General features: G+C 46.4%; 1 protein-coding gene across 3 annotated transcripts; it reads right to left on the bottom strand.

Moving 5' to 3' along the window:
* Positions 1-826: 826 nt before the first annotated feature.
* Positions 827-14,894, bottom strand: NIPA2 (NIPA magnesium transporter 2). Of its 3 annotated transcripts, XM_042788949.1 has the most exons (8): positions 14,669-14,894; positions 12,076-12,132; positions 6,411-6,471; positions 5,820-6,042; positions 4,215-4,271; positions 3,371-3,461; positions 2,559-2,719; positions 827-1,815 (listed from the first exon to the last, which is right to left on the bottom strand). In XM_042788949.1, exons 4-8 carry the CDS (start codon positions 5,956-5,958, stop codon positions 1,178-1,180), a joined length of 1,086 nt encoding a protein of 361 aa, XP_042644883.1. In that variant the 5' UTR covers positions 5,959-6,042; positions 6,411-6,471; positions 12,076-12,132; positions 14,669-14,894; the 3' UTR covers positions 827-1,177. The 3 variants fall into 3 exon arrangements, with proteins under 3 accessions (XP_042644883.1, XP_042644884.1, XP_042644885.1); XM_042788950.1 differs by lacking the exon at positions 12,076-12,132; XM_042788951.1 differs by lacking the exons at positions 6,411-6,471; positions 12,076-12,132; positions 14,669-14,894 and having other exon boundaries at positions 4,215-4,293; positions 5,820-5,908.
* Positions 14,895-16,357: the final 1,463 nt, after the last annotated feature.

Here is a 16,357-nt window from a genome sequence, read left to right as displayed (position 1 = left end):
TCACAGGTGGGAACTGTGTTTTGCCCTAGTAATAATCTTAAATTATACTCTTCAACAGCAAGCACTAAAACTGACAATTCAGAGCAGTATCTCGGTCCCAAATAACTTCTAACCTTCACGCCTAGAGTAGAAATGTTCTTCTAAAAACGGCGTCCTAGAGTAGAAATGTTCTTCTAAAAACCGCGTTGCTAATTTTTTTATTTTCTGCTTTTGCAAACTTTAACCACCACCTACCCGTCTCGCCCCTTTTTTAAGCGCTGACATTACGTTCCAATTTCCGGGCCCTTTTTAAAAAAAGAACTCACGGGTCCCGGCCAGCGCCTGGCACTGCAAACAGAACCGCGGTGCTGCGGCTTCAGGCTGGAACATCCAAACCCAGGGAGCAGCCAGAGCAGCGTGCTGCAGCAGCCAGCCCCAACCCGACCTCTTTTACAGAAAAGGAGCTTCTGGGGGTTTTTTTGGCTGCTATTAACAACTCGCAGCCTTTCTCCTCCGCGAACTGGAAGGGCAGGAGCTGCGGCCTCTCCTCTCCAAGCAGAGCGGAACCTCCTGCCTTGTTGCCGCTCAGCCACTATTTGCTAAGGTTGGGGGGGGTTTGTTTTTTATTTTTTTTTTTTTTTTTTTGAGGCAAATCCTGCAAGTTTAGCATAGAGCTGTAGTTCAACTGTATTTTCAAAGGCTGAGCCTCGCCCCTTTGCTCTTTGACAAGCTGGGACCAGAGTAGTCACCGCAGCTCCTGTTCCCGTGCAGTCCCGGGGTGGCCGGGGGGGGGGGGGGGGGGGGGGGGGGGGGGCACAAGTACAAAGGCTCCAAGGTCACTCCCATCTTTTTACCACCAATGCAGAAATAAAGCGATTTATTTTTGATAAAATCGTCATTAGGGCAATACATCTTAGAAGAATGAAATCAAAGTATTTACACATAACTTAAGCGACAAAACCGACTGTGGTCTGAGGTCATTTTAGTATTTTTTAAAGTAAAAATAAGGCAAATAAAACCCCCCTGCAGTGTTCTTTATCCAAGCTACTTGAACTTAAAAATTAACGATTGTCTACACAGACTGTTAAAAAGTACATGATTTTCCAGACAAGCTCAGACGTTTCACAGCAGAAAAGAAAAAAAAAAAAAATTCCAGAGTTACAGAATTGTTCTTTTCTTAAGTAACACGTCGATATTTTCAGAAGGCTGACAGACTTCCATTCCTCCTGGCTGAGAGAGTCTCGGTGGATTGTATTTCACCTAGACAGGCCGAACTCTCTTCATCGTGGTTAAAGCAGTCGGACGTGCTCAGCAAAGTACCATTCGCTGCTCTGTCGTCCTTCCGCAGAGAGACGGGCAGGTTTGCCAGCGTGAAGTTCACATCTTTGAAGGCATGCAATAAAAAAATCCCCACGATGATAGTCAGGAAGCCACTGAAGGTGCCGATAATGTCATCGGCCGCCATGTGCTGCCACTCCTTGAAAAGGATGGCAGAGCACGTTAAAACGGATGTTGTAAAGATGACGTAATATATCGGCGTCACTATCGAGGTGTTGAATATATCCAGAGCCCTGTTTAAATAGTTGATCTGCGTGCTCACACAGACAATAAGGCTTAGCAGCAGAACCCAAGACAAGGGATGTTTCAGCACTGGTTTTCCTGCAAAAAGTTCCTTTATAGCGATGCCCAAACCTTTGACGCAGGAGACCGATAATGCCCCAATGACAGAGCAAATTGTTATGTACACGAGGATGTTGGTCTGTCCATGGCGAGGTCCCACCACAAATATCAGAATTAAAGACACGATGACGACGAGAGTTGCGAAGACCACAAAACCTGGGGGGGGGGGGGGAGAAAATGATTTAAAAATCTTGTTATTTATCTACACTATCAAAAGCATCTCGGAGGTACCGAGAAAACGCTCGTTTTAACAATGTGATGGGCTCAGCTTAAACTAAAGAGTTCAGGATGTTCCTCATTATTCCTCCAGTTAGAAGGATTTGAGAGTGAGCTAGCTAAGACAAAGAATGCAACTCGGGCAGGTCGTGTGCAGCCTTCAGCCGCGGATTCCCAATCACCGGCTCGTTCCTCAAACTCAGCTTTTAATCTCTCTGCTGGCTACTTCCTCGTGTTGAAAAGGGAATTTGCCTTTGCACACACTGTAGTTTGCGGGTGCCTCAGCTGAAGGAGCTAGCCTCCAGGACTGTACTTCTCAGCAGACCCTTACCCACAGCACCCGCTTTTTCGGTTTAAGGCTAGCTCAAAGTGAGGCTTAGAGCCCGACAGGCTCCAACCAGAACTGTAATTACAGCAAGTGTGTTTAGCCAACGGTGCTGCTGCGTCTGTTTACGCTGTCACCCCGGCCCTTCACATCGAGACACTTTGCTCAAGGCCAGACAAGTCCACTGGCACCAGGCAAAGCTCCCGAGGGAATTCGGTCGCAGAACTCAAGTCTCCGTTTCCCTTTTGACAGCATGAAGCACACGTGGACTATTTTCCCGAAACCTGAAAGCGGCGGTAACGAGACTCTAGTAAAGAAATTATGGGCTGCTTACAGCTCAAGCTCGCGCTTTTCTTACCTGGGTCACCCAGCTTGTGGGACATTTCATCCAAAGTTTCTACTTCCTCCTCCTGCGGAGCGTGAATTACCATCACAGTTGATCCCAGTATACTTAGCAAACACCCTATTTTTCCATGCAGATTAAGTTTTTCATTTAAAAAGAAGGACGACAGAATGGCACTGAGAAGGAAAAAAAAAAAAAAAAAAAGCACCAGCAGACATGGAATTAGTAATATCCCACTCATTTGGCTCGTCAACTTACAGGTTGCTTTGACTGTACGGGTCACCAGCATGCACAGTGCGCAGCTTTCGGTGAGCAGGAACACGTATGAAACGCCTGTAAATCAGTTATGGTGAACCTACTAACAGAGCATTTCCTTAAAACAGCAGCACAGGTGAGTTTCTATCTCCAGACACTTGCTATGGACAGAACTACCCGTTAATATTTTGCATCTTTCCCCAGAATGCCTTTTTTACGCTGCCTCCACCACAACACTGTATGGAAGTACTTGTGAAAATAACTTTCAGAAGACAAAGATCTTAACTCTCATTAGGAATTAAAACACTCCTGTGGTGCGTACAACGTTTTTGAAATACAGAAGGTGATGGCTTTTCACAGATCAAGGTGCAGATGCACTGCTAGAACCCTTTCAGAGCACAGTCACTTCACATCTGGAGAAACTTCAAGTTACTCCCGAGGTTGGTAAGCACGCTTTATGTGCAGTTAAGAACAAACCACGTTCGTTACAGCGTAATTCAGTGACACGTTTCTAAATAAATATTTCACTTCTCTCTCGGAAATCACATTGCTGTTTTTTTAGTGTTTCTTACCTTACAAGAACACTGAGAGCCCCTAAAGGAGTCACTAACGTAGCTGGTGCAAAAGCATAGGCAGCAAAGTTAGCTACTTCGCCAGCTCCCACTGCAGAGTAAGAAAGAGTAATATAAAAAAAGGGTAGTTACATTGCCTGACGCAACAAACCCGTGAATCAGTGCAAGTCTTCTTGTAGACACAAACATGCAGTAAGGAAACAGCAGAAAATTCTAATTACAGCATTCAGCTAACAGTACTAGCAGAACCCAAACCGCCCATTGGTGTATCTTAAAACAGGCCGGGGGACCAAAACAGGGATTAAAATTAATTCAGGCAAACTAGAAGGTGGTTTATTTTGGTGTCTATGTTGTAGCTCCACAGCCTGGCAACTTGAGTCATGAACTTCTGCTTGGGGAAAGCTGCAATAGCAAGATACAGGGCAATGCACACAATTAAGCCATAGTTACCTCAACATAGCCAGGAAGTCCAGAGTTTAAGCAATGAAAAAAAAAAAAAAAAAAAAAAAATTTCAGAAAATAGATATCATCCCAAAATACGCTTCCCTCTAAAGCAGCTTGTATATCTAAGCACTTCTCTGAGACAAAAACCAGACTGCACATGCTAGTGAAGAGACAGAGGAAGTCCAAAGTTTACCTAGTTCCACTGCCCAAAGAGGAAAATAAATTAAGTTAATGGAAGAGCTTCTGGTGTGAGAGACGTTCCATTAAAATCCTCAAAGCCGTACCCCTCCCATCACCAGAGAGCGTTACCCCTCCTTGCAGAATCCCCATCTTGCTCGTTTCTTGTGGCACAGTCACTTAGTGCCATTATATAAAAGCAGCTCGTATTTCTGATACTTACTTGAAAGCAGTCCAGCCCACCACAGCCACTCCTTAAGGTATGCATGACCACCTTGACCTAAAAGTGAACAAAATGTTCGCTGGTCCATTAAAAAAAAAAAAAAACAAAAAACAAAATACGTTGACAAACAGCAAGCCCTGTCACCAACAACGTCACCAAAATGATTTTTACAGCCCACGCCCTTAAAAACATGGGCAACCTTTTGATACTTAGGTTTTATGGTTAAGAGGGGTTGAAATAAAATCTTGAGACTTCTGATGCGCGTATGCCTCCTCCAGCCTACCTTGAAAACTAGTTCTTTTATTCCTTTTGTATTAGAAATGGCACCGCATCTGCATTACCCTGCAAAACAGTTCTTTCAACTCACTGCAATGACACGAAAAGCCAAGTTTTGTCTCCCTTAGGAGAATGCTACTTTGGGGGAATCACGTGTGGCTTATGCAGCTGCTTGCAGGTACAAACCAGGGAGGATGGATTACTTCTCTCGAGATCAACCATCTTTTAGAGCCAGTGATGACAGGTACTGAATTAAAAATATTCAGACTCAACCCTCGGAAACACCTGAGGATGCTGGAACCGTTCTATCTACCTAAATCTACCCTCTTTCAGTTTAAAACCGTCGTCCCTTGTCCTGGTAAAAAGTCCTTCTCCATCTTTAAGTCTCCTCTAAATATTTAAAGGCTGCTCGAAGGTCTCCCTGGAGCCTTCTCTTCCCCAGGCTGAACCCCGCCTCCCCCCCAGCTCAACTCTCTCAGCCTGGCCTCCCAGGGGGGGTGTTCCAACCCCAGGACCATCTCTGTGGCCTCCTCCAGACCTGCTCCAACAGGTCTGTGTGTTTCTTGGGCTGGAGGCCCCAAAGCCAGGCCCGGCGCTGCAGGGGCAGGGTGGGGGGGGGGGTGTGTCTCCCCAGAGCAGAGCAGAAAGGTGGGACCCCCTCCCTGGCCCTGCCGCCCACACTTCTCTTGGTGCAGCCCAGGACACGGTTGGCCTTCTGGGCTGCGAGCTCACACTGCCAGCTCGTGCCTGATTTTTCAATCACCCCTACCCCCCAGGTCCACTCCCCGCAGGGCTGCTCTCAAACCCATTAATCCCCCCCCCCCCCCCAGCCTGTGTCGATACCCGGGGGTGCCCCGAACCTTGCCCTCGGCCTTGCTGAACCTCGTGAGGTTTGCAGGAGCCCACCTCTCCGGCCTGCCAAGGCTCCTCTGGGACACAGCCCTTCCCTCCAGTGAGCCCCCTGCAGCGCTGAGCTCGGTGCCAGCAGCAAACGTGCCGCGGGCGCGCTTGACCCCACTGTGTCACCGCGGAAGGTATTTAACAGTACTGGTTCCAGCAGGAGCCTTTGAGGAACACTATTTGTTACAGGGGATCATCACACGTGATTCTGATTTTTCCCAAACCATCTCCTGACACAAATGCAGTTAACCTTCGCCCGAATCCACTCATCCAGGAGCACAGATGGAGTTGATTCCAAGTTCAATTTGCAAGTACGATTCAGATTTAACTGTCGTGTAAAGGAATCAACACGTGTCCCTGGAAGGCACTACATGCTAATTAAATACGACGTATTTAATCCGCAGTTAGGTGTATCTGACATGTATTCACCTGCTCTCATGGAGCCTTTCCGAGCTAACCGGAGAAGACCTTTCTTTTTCAGGATGAAGCTTCCTCCGATGAAAATGCTGGAACTCATAGCCAGCACCAGACCAATACAGAAGTCATATCTCCCACGAGTTTGGCTCATCTCGTAAACTACTAAAGACTGTCACATTGATCAACGAACAGCAGAACTTCTGTTGCTCAACGCAAGATGATGCAACACGGAAACCTGAGCAAAATAAACACAGCAGAATTAAATGGGTAGAAAGGCATACTGTAGGAAGGAGGAAAACTCTCAACAGCTCATGTGGCTGATCGCCTGCGAATAGTCCCTGCTGTGAGTGTGAAGAAAACAAAAAGGCAATCTTTGAAGCGTGTGTAAGCTTGCACCACGGATGGGTGACTAACAAGTCTGAACACGCAGAAGGAAGGGCGGCTTCTGAGCTGGCATGTGAAACTGAAACACAAACAAATAAAAGTTCTTTGAAAAAAAAGTTAAGGAAAACTTAAAGGATTTCTTTTTCTTTTCATGAAGTACACAGATCTGTATGTCTGGCACGGCATGTAACCGATGGTACCGATCGAACAATTACTTACATTGAAATCAGCTTGTAAGAGAGTTTGAGAACAGCCACAGCATGTCTTCCATATAAACTCACTAGACAAACGGAAGACAAGATTAGAATGGGTGGTTAATCATACAGCAATTTCCCCAACACAAACGAGCCCAAGACGTATGCACACGCACTCATCCTCCAACGAACAGGCAAATCTGGAACAGGAAATAAGGCCTCTGTTGATATGGTTTACACAGTCTCCCATACCTGTATGAAGCATCTTTTCAGCTTAGCTACAGTAACTATGGAGAGTTTGCAGTTTAAAAGCTTTCACCTAGCCTGCTGAGACTCCAAATTTAGTCGATTAACCTCTCTGTCGTATAAAGGGAAATGAAAACTATTTTTAGGCTTTGATTTCAAGGCAAGTGATGATTATGGCAGTATAGAGAACTGTTCTACAGGAAGAAAACACCCGTAAATAAAACAATTTTTATTTCCTGGGAACACCAATCACAAATGTACCAAGACTAGCATTTAGCTCCCTACGCAATTGTTTTCCAGATACTCAGAGGCATGGCATATGACCTTAAGTCACATTAACAAGCTTTTGATTTAAAAGTAAAAGGGAGGGAAGAAGGCAATGGAATAAAATGTTGCCATTTCAGTGCTTGAATCTGAATTCCACAGCTTTAATGCCGAGCTAAGAGCAGCAGCAGCTTCCCCCCTAGCAGGAATACAATGCTGGTGGTAAGGTGCTGCACGATCAAGGACCCTCTCTCCTGCCTGGGCAGTGATGGACGCACCCACTGGGAGTCCAGGACTAGATAAAAACCACTTTCCAATCTGCCACGCCAGTTCACAGTCCCGATTCCCCCACCCATTTTCTTCCACTACTACCTTTGCCCGTACCTTCTTGCTTCTGACTTTGATTAATTTGCTACGTGCCTAGCAAAAACCTAGCAGAGCACCACAGGTGGGTTATCGTTAAAACTGAACACAGATCCTCTCACATGCATCCAGTTAGGCTGTGAAAAAGTACAGAAACACAGTCCCATTTAATAAGCACCCAACACACCGCCATTCCAAATGCTGCAAGATCCACAGTTCAAAATTCTCAAATCCTCTTCCCTTATTCCTTGCAAAGTAATTTTTAATATCTTATTTTGTAGCAAAAAAAAAAAAATAAGTAAATGAACTGCAAAGGTCTGCTTTCCTTTTCTGGACGCTTTTAAAAATAAACTGAAGTAAAATCTTGCATGATACAAATCACCTATCAAGACAAATCGGCGTGGGAGACAGACCAGAACAAGCCACCTCACTAACTGCATCAAATATCGCTCTGGTTTGGAATTCAGGGCAAGACTTTCAGTCCCTGAAGAATAAAGACATTTTTTTTGAGGCAAGGAAAAGACATCAGGAGACTTCTGCGCCTGTTCACTCTACCACCTTTTCCAGCAGCCACAAATCACACTGCTCAGGTGACCAAGCTAAGAGTTTTCTTCAGCTCCCGCTGGTACAGAATGCGATACTAGAACAGCATCGCCTGGGGGAGGGGGGCTGCTTTTCTTGAGCTTTTCTTCTCTACCAGAGTTTTCAACAGTTGCTACTGCAGTTATAGTACTAATGGGAGTATTTTTACTAAAACAGAACTCGCCACACTGGCAAAACCACTTTTTTTAGCCTCCCTGGCTTGCGTAGCTTCATCTACATGAAAACGTTTCTGAGAGAGGTAAAGAACGTCAGTTGGTCCTTTCCTGACACCTTCCACCCACTGCATTTCAGAGACAAGGGAAGAAGCACAGGCTGCTTTTCTTCAGAACCGAGGAAGAATTTGATTGCAGAAGAATGAGGAGAACTTGCAAGCTAACAGGCAATTCTCTGAATTTATACTTAAAAACACCCTAAGGATGCTACACTTCAAACCTACTAGCTCTACTCTCCCCCACATCCCAAATACATTCCAGAATTTTTGATTCCCTGTCCACCACTTTGTTAATCTTGTAAACAACTCAAATCTTAACCACTTATTTGCATAAAAAACCGTTAGCTCTTCTTGCTAAGTTTATCTGTGCTCACAGGCATGGCCAGTCCCTTTTCTGCTTGGGCTGGACTGCACACTTCCACCTCAGGTTTGCAGAGATGTCTACATTTGCCGACCATTTCTGCCGCCCAGCCACGGTGAATCCAACTTCTCCCTGAAGAGATTTGGTTCCCTTTGCATACAAGGCAGATGTGATTTGCACGTGTAGAACTGACACGTATAGCTGCAAAATCAAAGCAACGGGAGGCACAGAAACTTTTACACTTCAGGAAATCAGTAGTTTAACCCTTCGTAAAGTTAAGAAAAACTAGTATGTCCTCATAAGTATCATCCAGAAAAATTCTTGTATTTGGAAAGAAGAAAACGTCATGAAATTAACAGTTTCTGGACTAAACACTCCTCTCATGTTTCAGCGTCGGGACATGCCAAAGTTGTCCCATTCCAGCAGCGAGAGCCACTGTTAAGTTATAAACAGGAGAGAGGCCAGAAAATGTAGGTGTTAAAGCTGGCAGGGGTTCTAGGTGTATTTGCCCTCAGCCTGCAAAGGTTCCTTCATCAAGCTCACAGCTGATTTTAACTCGGAGGATATTTCACCCACCCAAGACCAGGAGTTTCGTGGAGGATGACTAGTTTGCTGCTCTGATTTCAGAGATGTAGTGAGGGGGGACGAGACTTTCCCATCCACAGGAGCTACAACAGTCACGGTGCCTCCAAGTGCCACCCGCTTACGAACCGCCTGCGAATCTTCTGGTGCCGTGAGTCATAACCCTCAGCGCGCGGCAGCACCACGACCAACACCACAGGGAACGTATACAGGGTTCAAAGATGATCAGATAGTGAGAGACAGAGAAAAAGCTTCCTGAAAAAAACTGCAGGACATAAGCAAGTCCGGATTAGCCACGAAGTCTGTTCGCCTATTTCTAAGATAGAACCAAGAAGGGTCACGACTGCTGACAAGATACAGTCTCTCTGGTCTCACACACAAGGAAACACTTCTTTGCATCATTGCTCAAAAGTCCTTTTCTCCCCGAAGCAGCACATGCCCTGCGCTCAAAAGATGTTACATATTTATCGCAACAAATAAGGTCTTTAAATATTCAAAACCACTAAAACTGGTGTCATGAGTGCCCTGGGTTGAGTGAGTGGTGGGGTTTTTTGGTGGCAGGGCAGGGGGCTATCGGGGCGGCCCCCTGTGAGAAGCTTCTCGAAGCTCCCCCAGCTCCACGTCAGCTCCACTTCTGTTTGGGAAATTGAGCCAATCGGCTGCGCCTCTGCGATAACGTATTTAAGAAGGGACGTGGTGACGGGCAGTGGGACTTGTGAGGAGGAGTTGCTGCAGCTGCGTGAACACCAAGGTCAGTGGAGGAACGGAGGAAGAAAGGAGGGGGGAGGTGTGCCGGAGCAGAGACCCTCCTGTATCCTGTGGGGAGACGGCAGGGCGGCCCCCCCCTGCCACCCATGGAGATCTACGGTGGAGCAGACATTGATTTATGGCCTGTGGCTTCTGCTTGGTATAATCAAGGTTCTGTGCCCGAAGAAGGCCGGGGTCTCATGGGAAAAGGCAGCCCCGCTGCTGTAATTCAGTGCTGGGAGGATTGCAGCATGCGGGGGAGTCCCACGCCGGAGCAGCTCGGGAAGGGCTGCAGCCGTGGGAGGGAATCCAGTCGGAGGAAGTTGGTGACCCATGACGGAGCAGTGTGGGGAACACTGCGGCCCGTGGGAGGGACTCAAGTCGGAGAAAGTTTGTGGAGGACTGTCTGCTGTGAGAGGGGGACCACGATGGAGCAGGGGGTAACAAGTTTTGGACACTCCCCTCACCGAACATGAAGGAAGTGGCAGCACTGCCTGCACCCCCCATTCCCTGCCCCTGCGCCACTGGGGGAGGAGGTAGAGATATCGGGAGCAGAGCTGAGCCCGGGGAAGAAGGGAGGGGTGGGGGGAAGGTGTTCTCAAGATGTGGCAATGCTTCTCACTGTCCTACTCTGTTACATGTTGTTAGTGTCTGTAATAAATGTATGTTCTTTTTTTTAGTTCCCCTGAGTCTGCCTTTTGCTCGTGATCATAAAAGGGGGATTTTTCCCCATCCCAGTCCTATCTTGAACCCCAAGCCTGGCTCTCTGTCCCTTCTCATTGCCGGAGGGGAAGGGAGAGAGAGGTGCTGCATTGTGGTTGGCTGCCAATCAGGCCTAAACCACGACAATGAGATGAAATATTATTTTATGTTTAAAAGCAGAGAAGCGTAACTGTGAGGAAGTTATCAGCCAAAGGAAATTAGTTATCGCTTCCACAAGTTGTACCTTGTAGGGGAGAAATAATTACAGTCAGTAAAAGTAAATACGGTGGATTGTTCCAACTTTGCCGACTTGGTCACCAGTCCTCAAGAGTTCAACAGACAGCCTTTTCTCCTAGAAGTAATCTAAATATATGCCAAAAGATTTAAATGCTAGAATTCACGATTTTCTTGTCTAAAAACTGATCTTCTTAACCGTGAAAAAGGTGATGTCACTAAGCTAAAAAGGACTTTAACAGGCCCCTTACTTCAATCCTTTGTCACGTGCAGCATCATTCACGGCTGCTCCTCCCTAGAGATAATTCAGCCAAGCTTCTCCCAGGGAATAGCTCCGAAGGAAACCTCACCAACACCCCAGACGCGCTTTGACGCTGTTAGAAACTCTCAGCATACAATGACCTTCCCTTCGACCACCGAAGCTCCTCATGTCTGTCCACTCTGAACTTGTAAAAGACACAACTCCCTTCATCTTTGCACCCACATCTTAACGTTATTCTGCACGTCAGGTGCTTGGCACCTCCTGCTCTGCCACCCTCTGGGTCCTTTCCCAACAGCCCACCGATTTTTTTTCACAAAGTGCAACTCCCAAAGCCACATACAGTATTTTAGAGGAGTTGTTATTGCTTCTGCAACACAGTAGGAGACGATACTTCTTTTCATACAACCCAAAACGGGTGGTTTTCTTTGCCCTTCCCGACCAACCATCTACTGTTGATTCTTCAACTTCTCTCTTAGTATAACCTCTGAATTCTTTCCTATGGAACTACTGTTCCTCTAAAATGCTTTTGTATAGAAAATTATTCCTGCCTGGGTGTAATAACTTTCATTTACTCCTATGAAAAGCATTTTTTTTTTTTTTTCCCCCAAAATGTTTCCTGAAAATATTCATCTGAGTTTACACACTGGCGACCCTTCCCCGCTCAGCGCCATTATTTCTTTGTCCTTTCAGCCAGATCACCGATACTAAACGAGACTCAGACATTACTCACACAGAAGAATTTTTAAACAAAGGTCTGTTTTGATAAGACACTAGTAATAGTTACTCCAGGTAGAGCCACTCAGCACCTTTTGAACTGTTCCGTGGTATTTTATTTTCAATTCTGCTTATTTATAAGAGCTGCATGAGAATTTTCCTGTTTCTAACATTGAAACAGCACCCATTTAATGCCCCTAGCCATCAAGCTTTTCATGGAAGAAAAGGGGTCGAATCAAGATGCTTTTATCAAATACACACTATTACGTGTCACATTGACTATTAGGCATTCCCTTCTTCCTCTCCACAGGCATAAAGCCACAGGAAACAGAAACAATCCCTAACAACAACAACAACCCAAGTGTTCAGTGATGAGCCTTTCGAAGGCTTGTTATACATACCAATTTTGCTGCAAAATCCAGAGGTATTCACTTCTTAAATATCTCAATGTTAGGTCTCTAAAATATAAGTTAAAAAGAATATTAATTGGCATTTTTAAAATCCAGCTAAAAAAAGTATGTCCATCATTTCAAGTTCATCTCATTTTCAAGCATGACACACGAAACTGTACATTCTCTCACCTATGCTTTAAAAAGGGAGAAGACTTTTGTTTTAAAACACACTTGGATAACAAAGCAGTGTGATTTCAAATTTGATCTTCCTTAGGTATGTCTCACCTGAAGTATTACAGTTATTTCAACCCTCTGCATTTCACTTCATTTATCAAAGAGACTGACCTGTGAGCTAAACTGCTCCTCAAAAGGTGGCACGCTAAAGTTGAACTGAAATACTATCCAAGTCCTTTCAGTTTTGTTCTGTAACTTAAGTGCTAAGGCACTTTTATTACAAAAACTAATATAAAGTTTTAATTACTGGCTTCGCTACAGTGAGCTTCTAGAGGATGTTTCTATACAGAACTCCAGGAGGGCAGTGACTATGAACACAGAAATATTCTCAGTAAAGTTACTAAAATCCCCAAAATATAGCCAACCCTTTAATCCAAGTCTTTTTCCTCAGTTATGTTCTGTCCAGTCGTGTACATATCTTTTAAACACAGGCATAGAGAGAACACTGAAAGGACAGATAAGGTAAAAGAGCTGCTGGTTCAAAACTTAGCCACAGGCACGTTTAGAAGGCCAAGACACATGCATACAGCACCCAAAGGTTCCGTGTGCTTTAGTTAGGAAAGAGTACCTTCAGTTTTGCACTGTAAGTCTGCCCAAATACAGTGTAGTTTTCCAGCTTTGTCAAAGTTAAACGAGTGGGAAAACTTATAATTACTTACATTTTACATAGGCAAGGTAAAAAAAAAAAAAACAACCAAACAACTTAATTTGTTTATAAAGATATTATATATAAGCATATATATAATATAACGTTCGAGGCACCAGCACAAGTACTCAGAGAGCAAAACACACGTTAACAGTTCTAAAGCTGCCTATTAGAAAAGTTTCAGTTAAACTGTGGTGAAACTTATCCTTTATAGCAGATTTCTATTAATAATGCAAAAGCGACGTGCATCCCCTTTTAAGAAAATGGGAGAACACAAGAAAAATGCCACACTAAAAATTTTTGTACATCTTATTCTTTGCATTTGCCACCTGTAGTTATTATCTTCCATTAAAAAGAGTGACCTTCAATTAAAGCATTTGCACATAAAACTAATACACATCTTCACTAAAACAGAGTGCTATTCATTAACTAAGCGCAAACTACTGCCAGTGCTTTATAGCTGACACTGCGCTGACTGGATTTCCTAGGAGTCTATCAAAACAGACTCAAGATAAGAGTAGATTGCATGATTTGCTTCATCCCTGCTGTACCCAGTACACTAGCTCCGCTCTCAGCAGGCTGAGTCACCAGCACAGGTTCACCGAAGTTCTAACTCTAGTATTTAAAACACACAATTTCAAATTTAAGACAACTCAGTAAGTTAAAGTTGAATCTAGACATTAGTCACTGCTTTTCCTTTGACATAACTGATAATCTGTTATAACCTCCTTTCTATTTGCCAGGATTTTATCCTGAGAATTAATAACTTTAACAAAAGCAGAACTAGCGAGACACTGAACTCTGAATGCAATGATTCTGACTAAAACTTACACAATAATTTCCTATCAACGAACTTATTACCTTTCGGGGGGAAAACACCTAACTGTGTATACAATGAGGTACACATCAAAAGCATTCAGAAATATCAAAAGCATTCAGAAATAGCCATGACAACTTACATTTGTTAGGTTTTAATTAAAAATAATATGAAAGATATTGCTGGAAAATGGAGAAAGTTGACTGGTTGAGAAAGGGAAGATCAGAAAAAAAAAATCAGGAACTAAAAAGAGCCAGACCCAGTCTGTATCTTCACAGTCTGAGAACGAACACAAATCATCACCGTGAACTACGGCGCAAAGCTAAAATTGCTTTTTTCCACCTCAGACTAAAGCCCTGCCAGGGCTCTGAAGTTCTGCCGAAGTAGATCCGGAACGAAGCCGCGCCACCCTCAACCTCAGCTGAGCTCAACCCCGAACCAAACCGAAGACAAACCGGTTTAGCTCCCCGGTGAGCCGCACGCACGCTCCAGCAGGGGGTACGAGAGCTCCGGTAGAACCCGCAGATCGCCGCCTGCCACCCCTGCCCAGCTCGGGAGCCCTAACAAACACCCCCGAGTTCTGTTTTTAATCTCGGCCCCACGCAAGCTAAACCGCAGCAAGCTCCCCGCCACGGAGAAACCAACACGGCGCCGGTCTCCGGGGACTTCCACCCGCCGGGAGGAGCCCCGGCCCGACTCAGCTCCTCACCGGCAGCGCCGGCCGCCGCGGGCCCTGCGCGGGGAAGGCGGCAGCACCCGGGACCGCCGGGGGCGAGGGGGAGCCCGGGCCCGCGGGCAGGGCCCCTCCCCGGCGGCGGGGCCCTCGCTCCGGCCAGGCCCGCCCGCCAACAGCCGGGGCTTCCCCACACCCACACCCACACCACCGCCGCCTTCTTCCCGCTTACCTGCGGTCACCGCCCCTCACGGCCCCGCCGCCGCCAGCGAAAGGGGAGGGGGAGGCCGGAGCGGGCGGCGGGAGGGGCCGGTGCCCGCGCGCTCCGCCGCCATGAGGGGAGGGATGGGGGGGGGGGGGGGGGGAAGGAGGGGCGGGCGGCGGGCGACAGCGAGGGAAGGCGAGGGCGGGGCGGGGCGGCGTCCCGGGCCCGGCCACCCCCGGCCCGCTGATCCCGGCAGCGCCCGCCGGAAGCGGCGCGGCCCGCCCCGCGTCACGTGATCCTCGGCGTGGGCCCCCGCCCGTGCGTGCGTGCGTGCGTGCGTGCGTGTTAGCGCCCCCTAGCGGCCCGCCGCCGCCCCTCCGGCACGGCGAGCGAGGCTGCGGCCTGGGCCCTGCCCCGCGGCGGGCGGCGCCTCGCAGCCGGTGCCGCGCCCCTTCCCGCGGCTCGCCAGCCGCAGCCCACCTCGCCCCCCTCCTCACCCTCTCGCAGGAAAACCCTGCAACCCCTCTGCCATGAGGCAAAGAGGCGTTTTACGGGGTTGGGTAAAGGGCATGGTTTGTTTCTCAGTTTAACGGAGGTCCCATGCTCTTGCTGCATGCTTCGCAACCAAAAATGCTTTGATCTCACATAAAGTAGAATCGATACATAGGGTTGGACAAATGTTTCTCCTCAGCTTATAGCGAAGAGTCTTTGAAATAATCTGAAGTAACAAGCTTCAGCCTCGAAGCGCTCTTCAGTTTCTTCCGAACCGTTCACGCAGCCGCTCGGTCTAGATGAGCAACGCTGCCACAAAACCGGTGACAGCTCCACGTGGAAGATCCAACCCCGTCCGGTCAAGCAGGACGAGAGGCCGTTTCATCGCGTCCCATAGTGACAACAGTTCCTGCCTCTTCTTGCCTCGGGATCTGTGTTGACATTATCAGTCTGCACCAGCAGCTGCTTCGGTTTTGCTAAACCTGGAAATAAAACCGGAGAAGCGAGCTTGGCTTTCCCTCACCCGTGACAAAGCTATTCCTCATCACGTCACCTGCTGTGCTCGTTAAAAATGGTCCCTTGCTCCATCACAAAAATAAAATTGCTACACCACTCTAAGCAAATGGATAAATTTTAGGCCTATTTTATTCTCTAAGTCAGCATTCCATTCCCCAGTTTAAAACTACTCTAGTATCCGTGACATGAACTTTGCACTTGTGAAGTAGTTTTACATAAATATATATATGTGTGCGTGTGTGTATAAAAATATATTTTTAATATATAAAACCCACTAAGCCATATGGAATTATTACCTACATAATTACACAACAGAAAGCTATTTTTTCTGTGTTTTACAAGATACCAAAACTGGGAAGTCTTTGAAAAAGTTCAACAGGTAGTAAAAAGGGTTCCTCAAATGAATTAAAAAAAAAATTAACACCTCTACCACCTAAACCAGTACAGTATAAACAGAAGCATCTAAGCACGGATACATAAAACTGTTCAAAGTTTAAAGGAGCTAAAGAAATTAACATGCTTGTGACCGTGCCAAATACTGGAAACACATACATATTCCTGAGTTAAGCAGTAACCACATCTGAAACAAGTGAATTTAGTCTTCTCCTCCCTTCAAAACCACCTCTCAACTGACCTAAAGCAATAATGAAGGGGATAAACACCTGAAAATACTAACTGGACTAATTTGAGCATTACAGACTCTCAATG

Source organism: Tyto alba, unplaced genomic scaffold (genome assembly GCF_018691265.1).
Source record: "Tyto alba isolate M040663 unplaced genomic scaffold, T.alba_DEE_v4.0 Super-Scaffold_14, whole genome shotgun sequence".
NCBI classification, from domain to species: domain Eukaryota; kingdom Metazoa; phylum Chordata; class Aves; order Strigiformes; family Tytonidae; genus Tyto; species Tyto alba.
The sequence above is the reverse complement of the archived record's forward strand: the minus strand, read 5'-3'. Positions and strand labels throughout refer to the sequence as shown.

Coding starts and splice junctions, on each gene's coding strand:
- NIPA2 (XM_042788949.1), bottom strand. CDS start 5,958: ATGAGCCAAACTCGTGGGAGATATGACTTCTGTATTGGTCTGGTGCTG. Junction 2,720..3,370: donor GCTCTCAGTGTTCTTGTAAG/GTAAGAAACACT, acceptor TTTCCTTCTCAG/TGCCATTCTGTCGTCCTTCT. Junction 1,816..2,558: donor CCACAAGCTGGGTGACCCAG/GTAAGAAAAGCG, acceptor CCCCCCCCCCAG/GTTTTGTGGTCTTCGCAACT.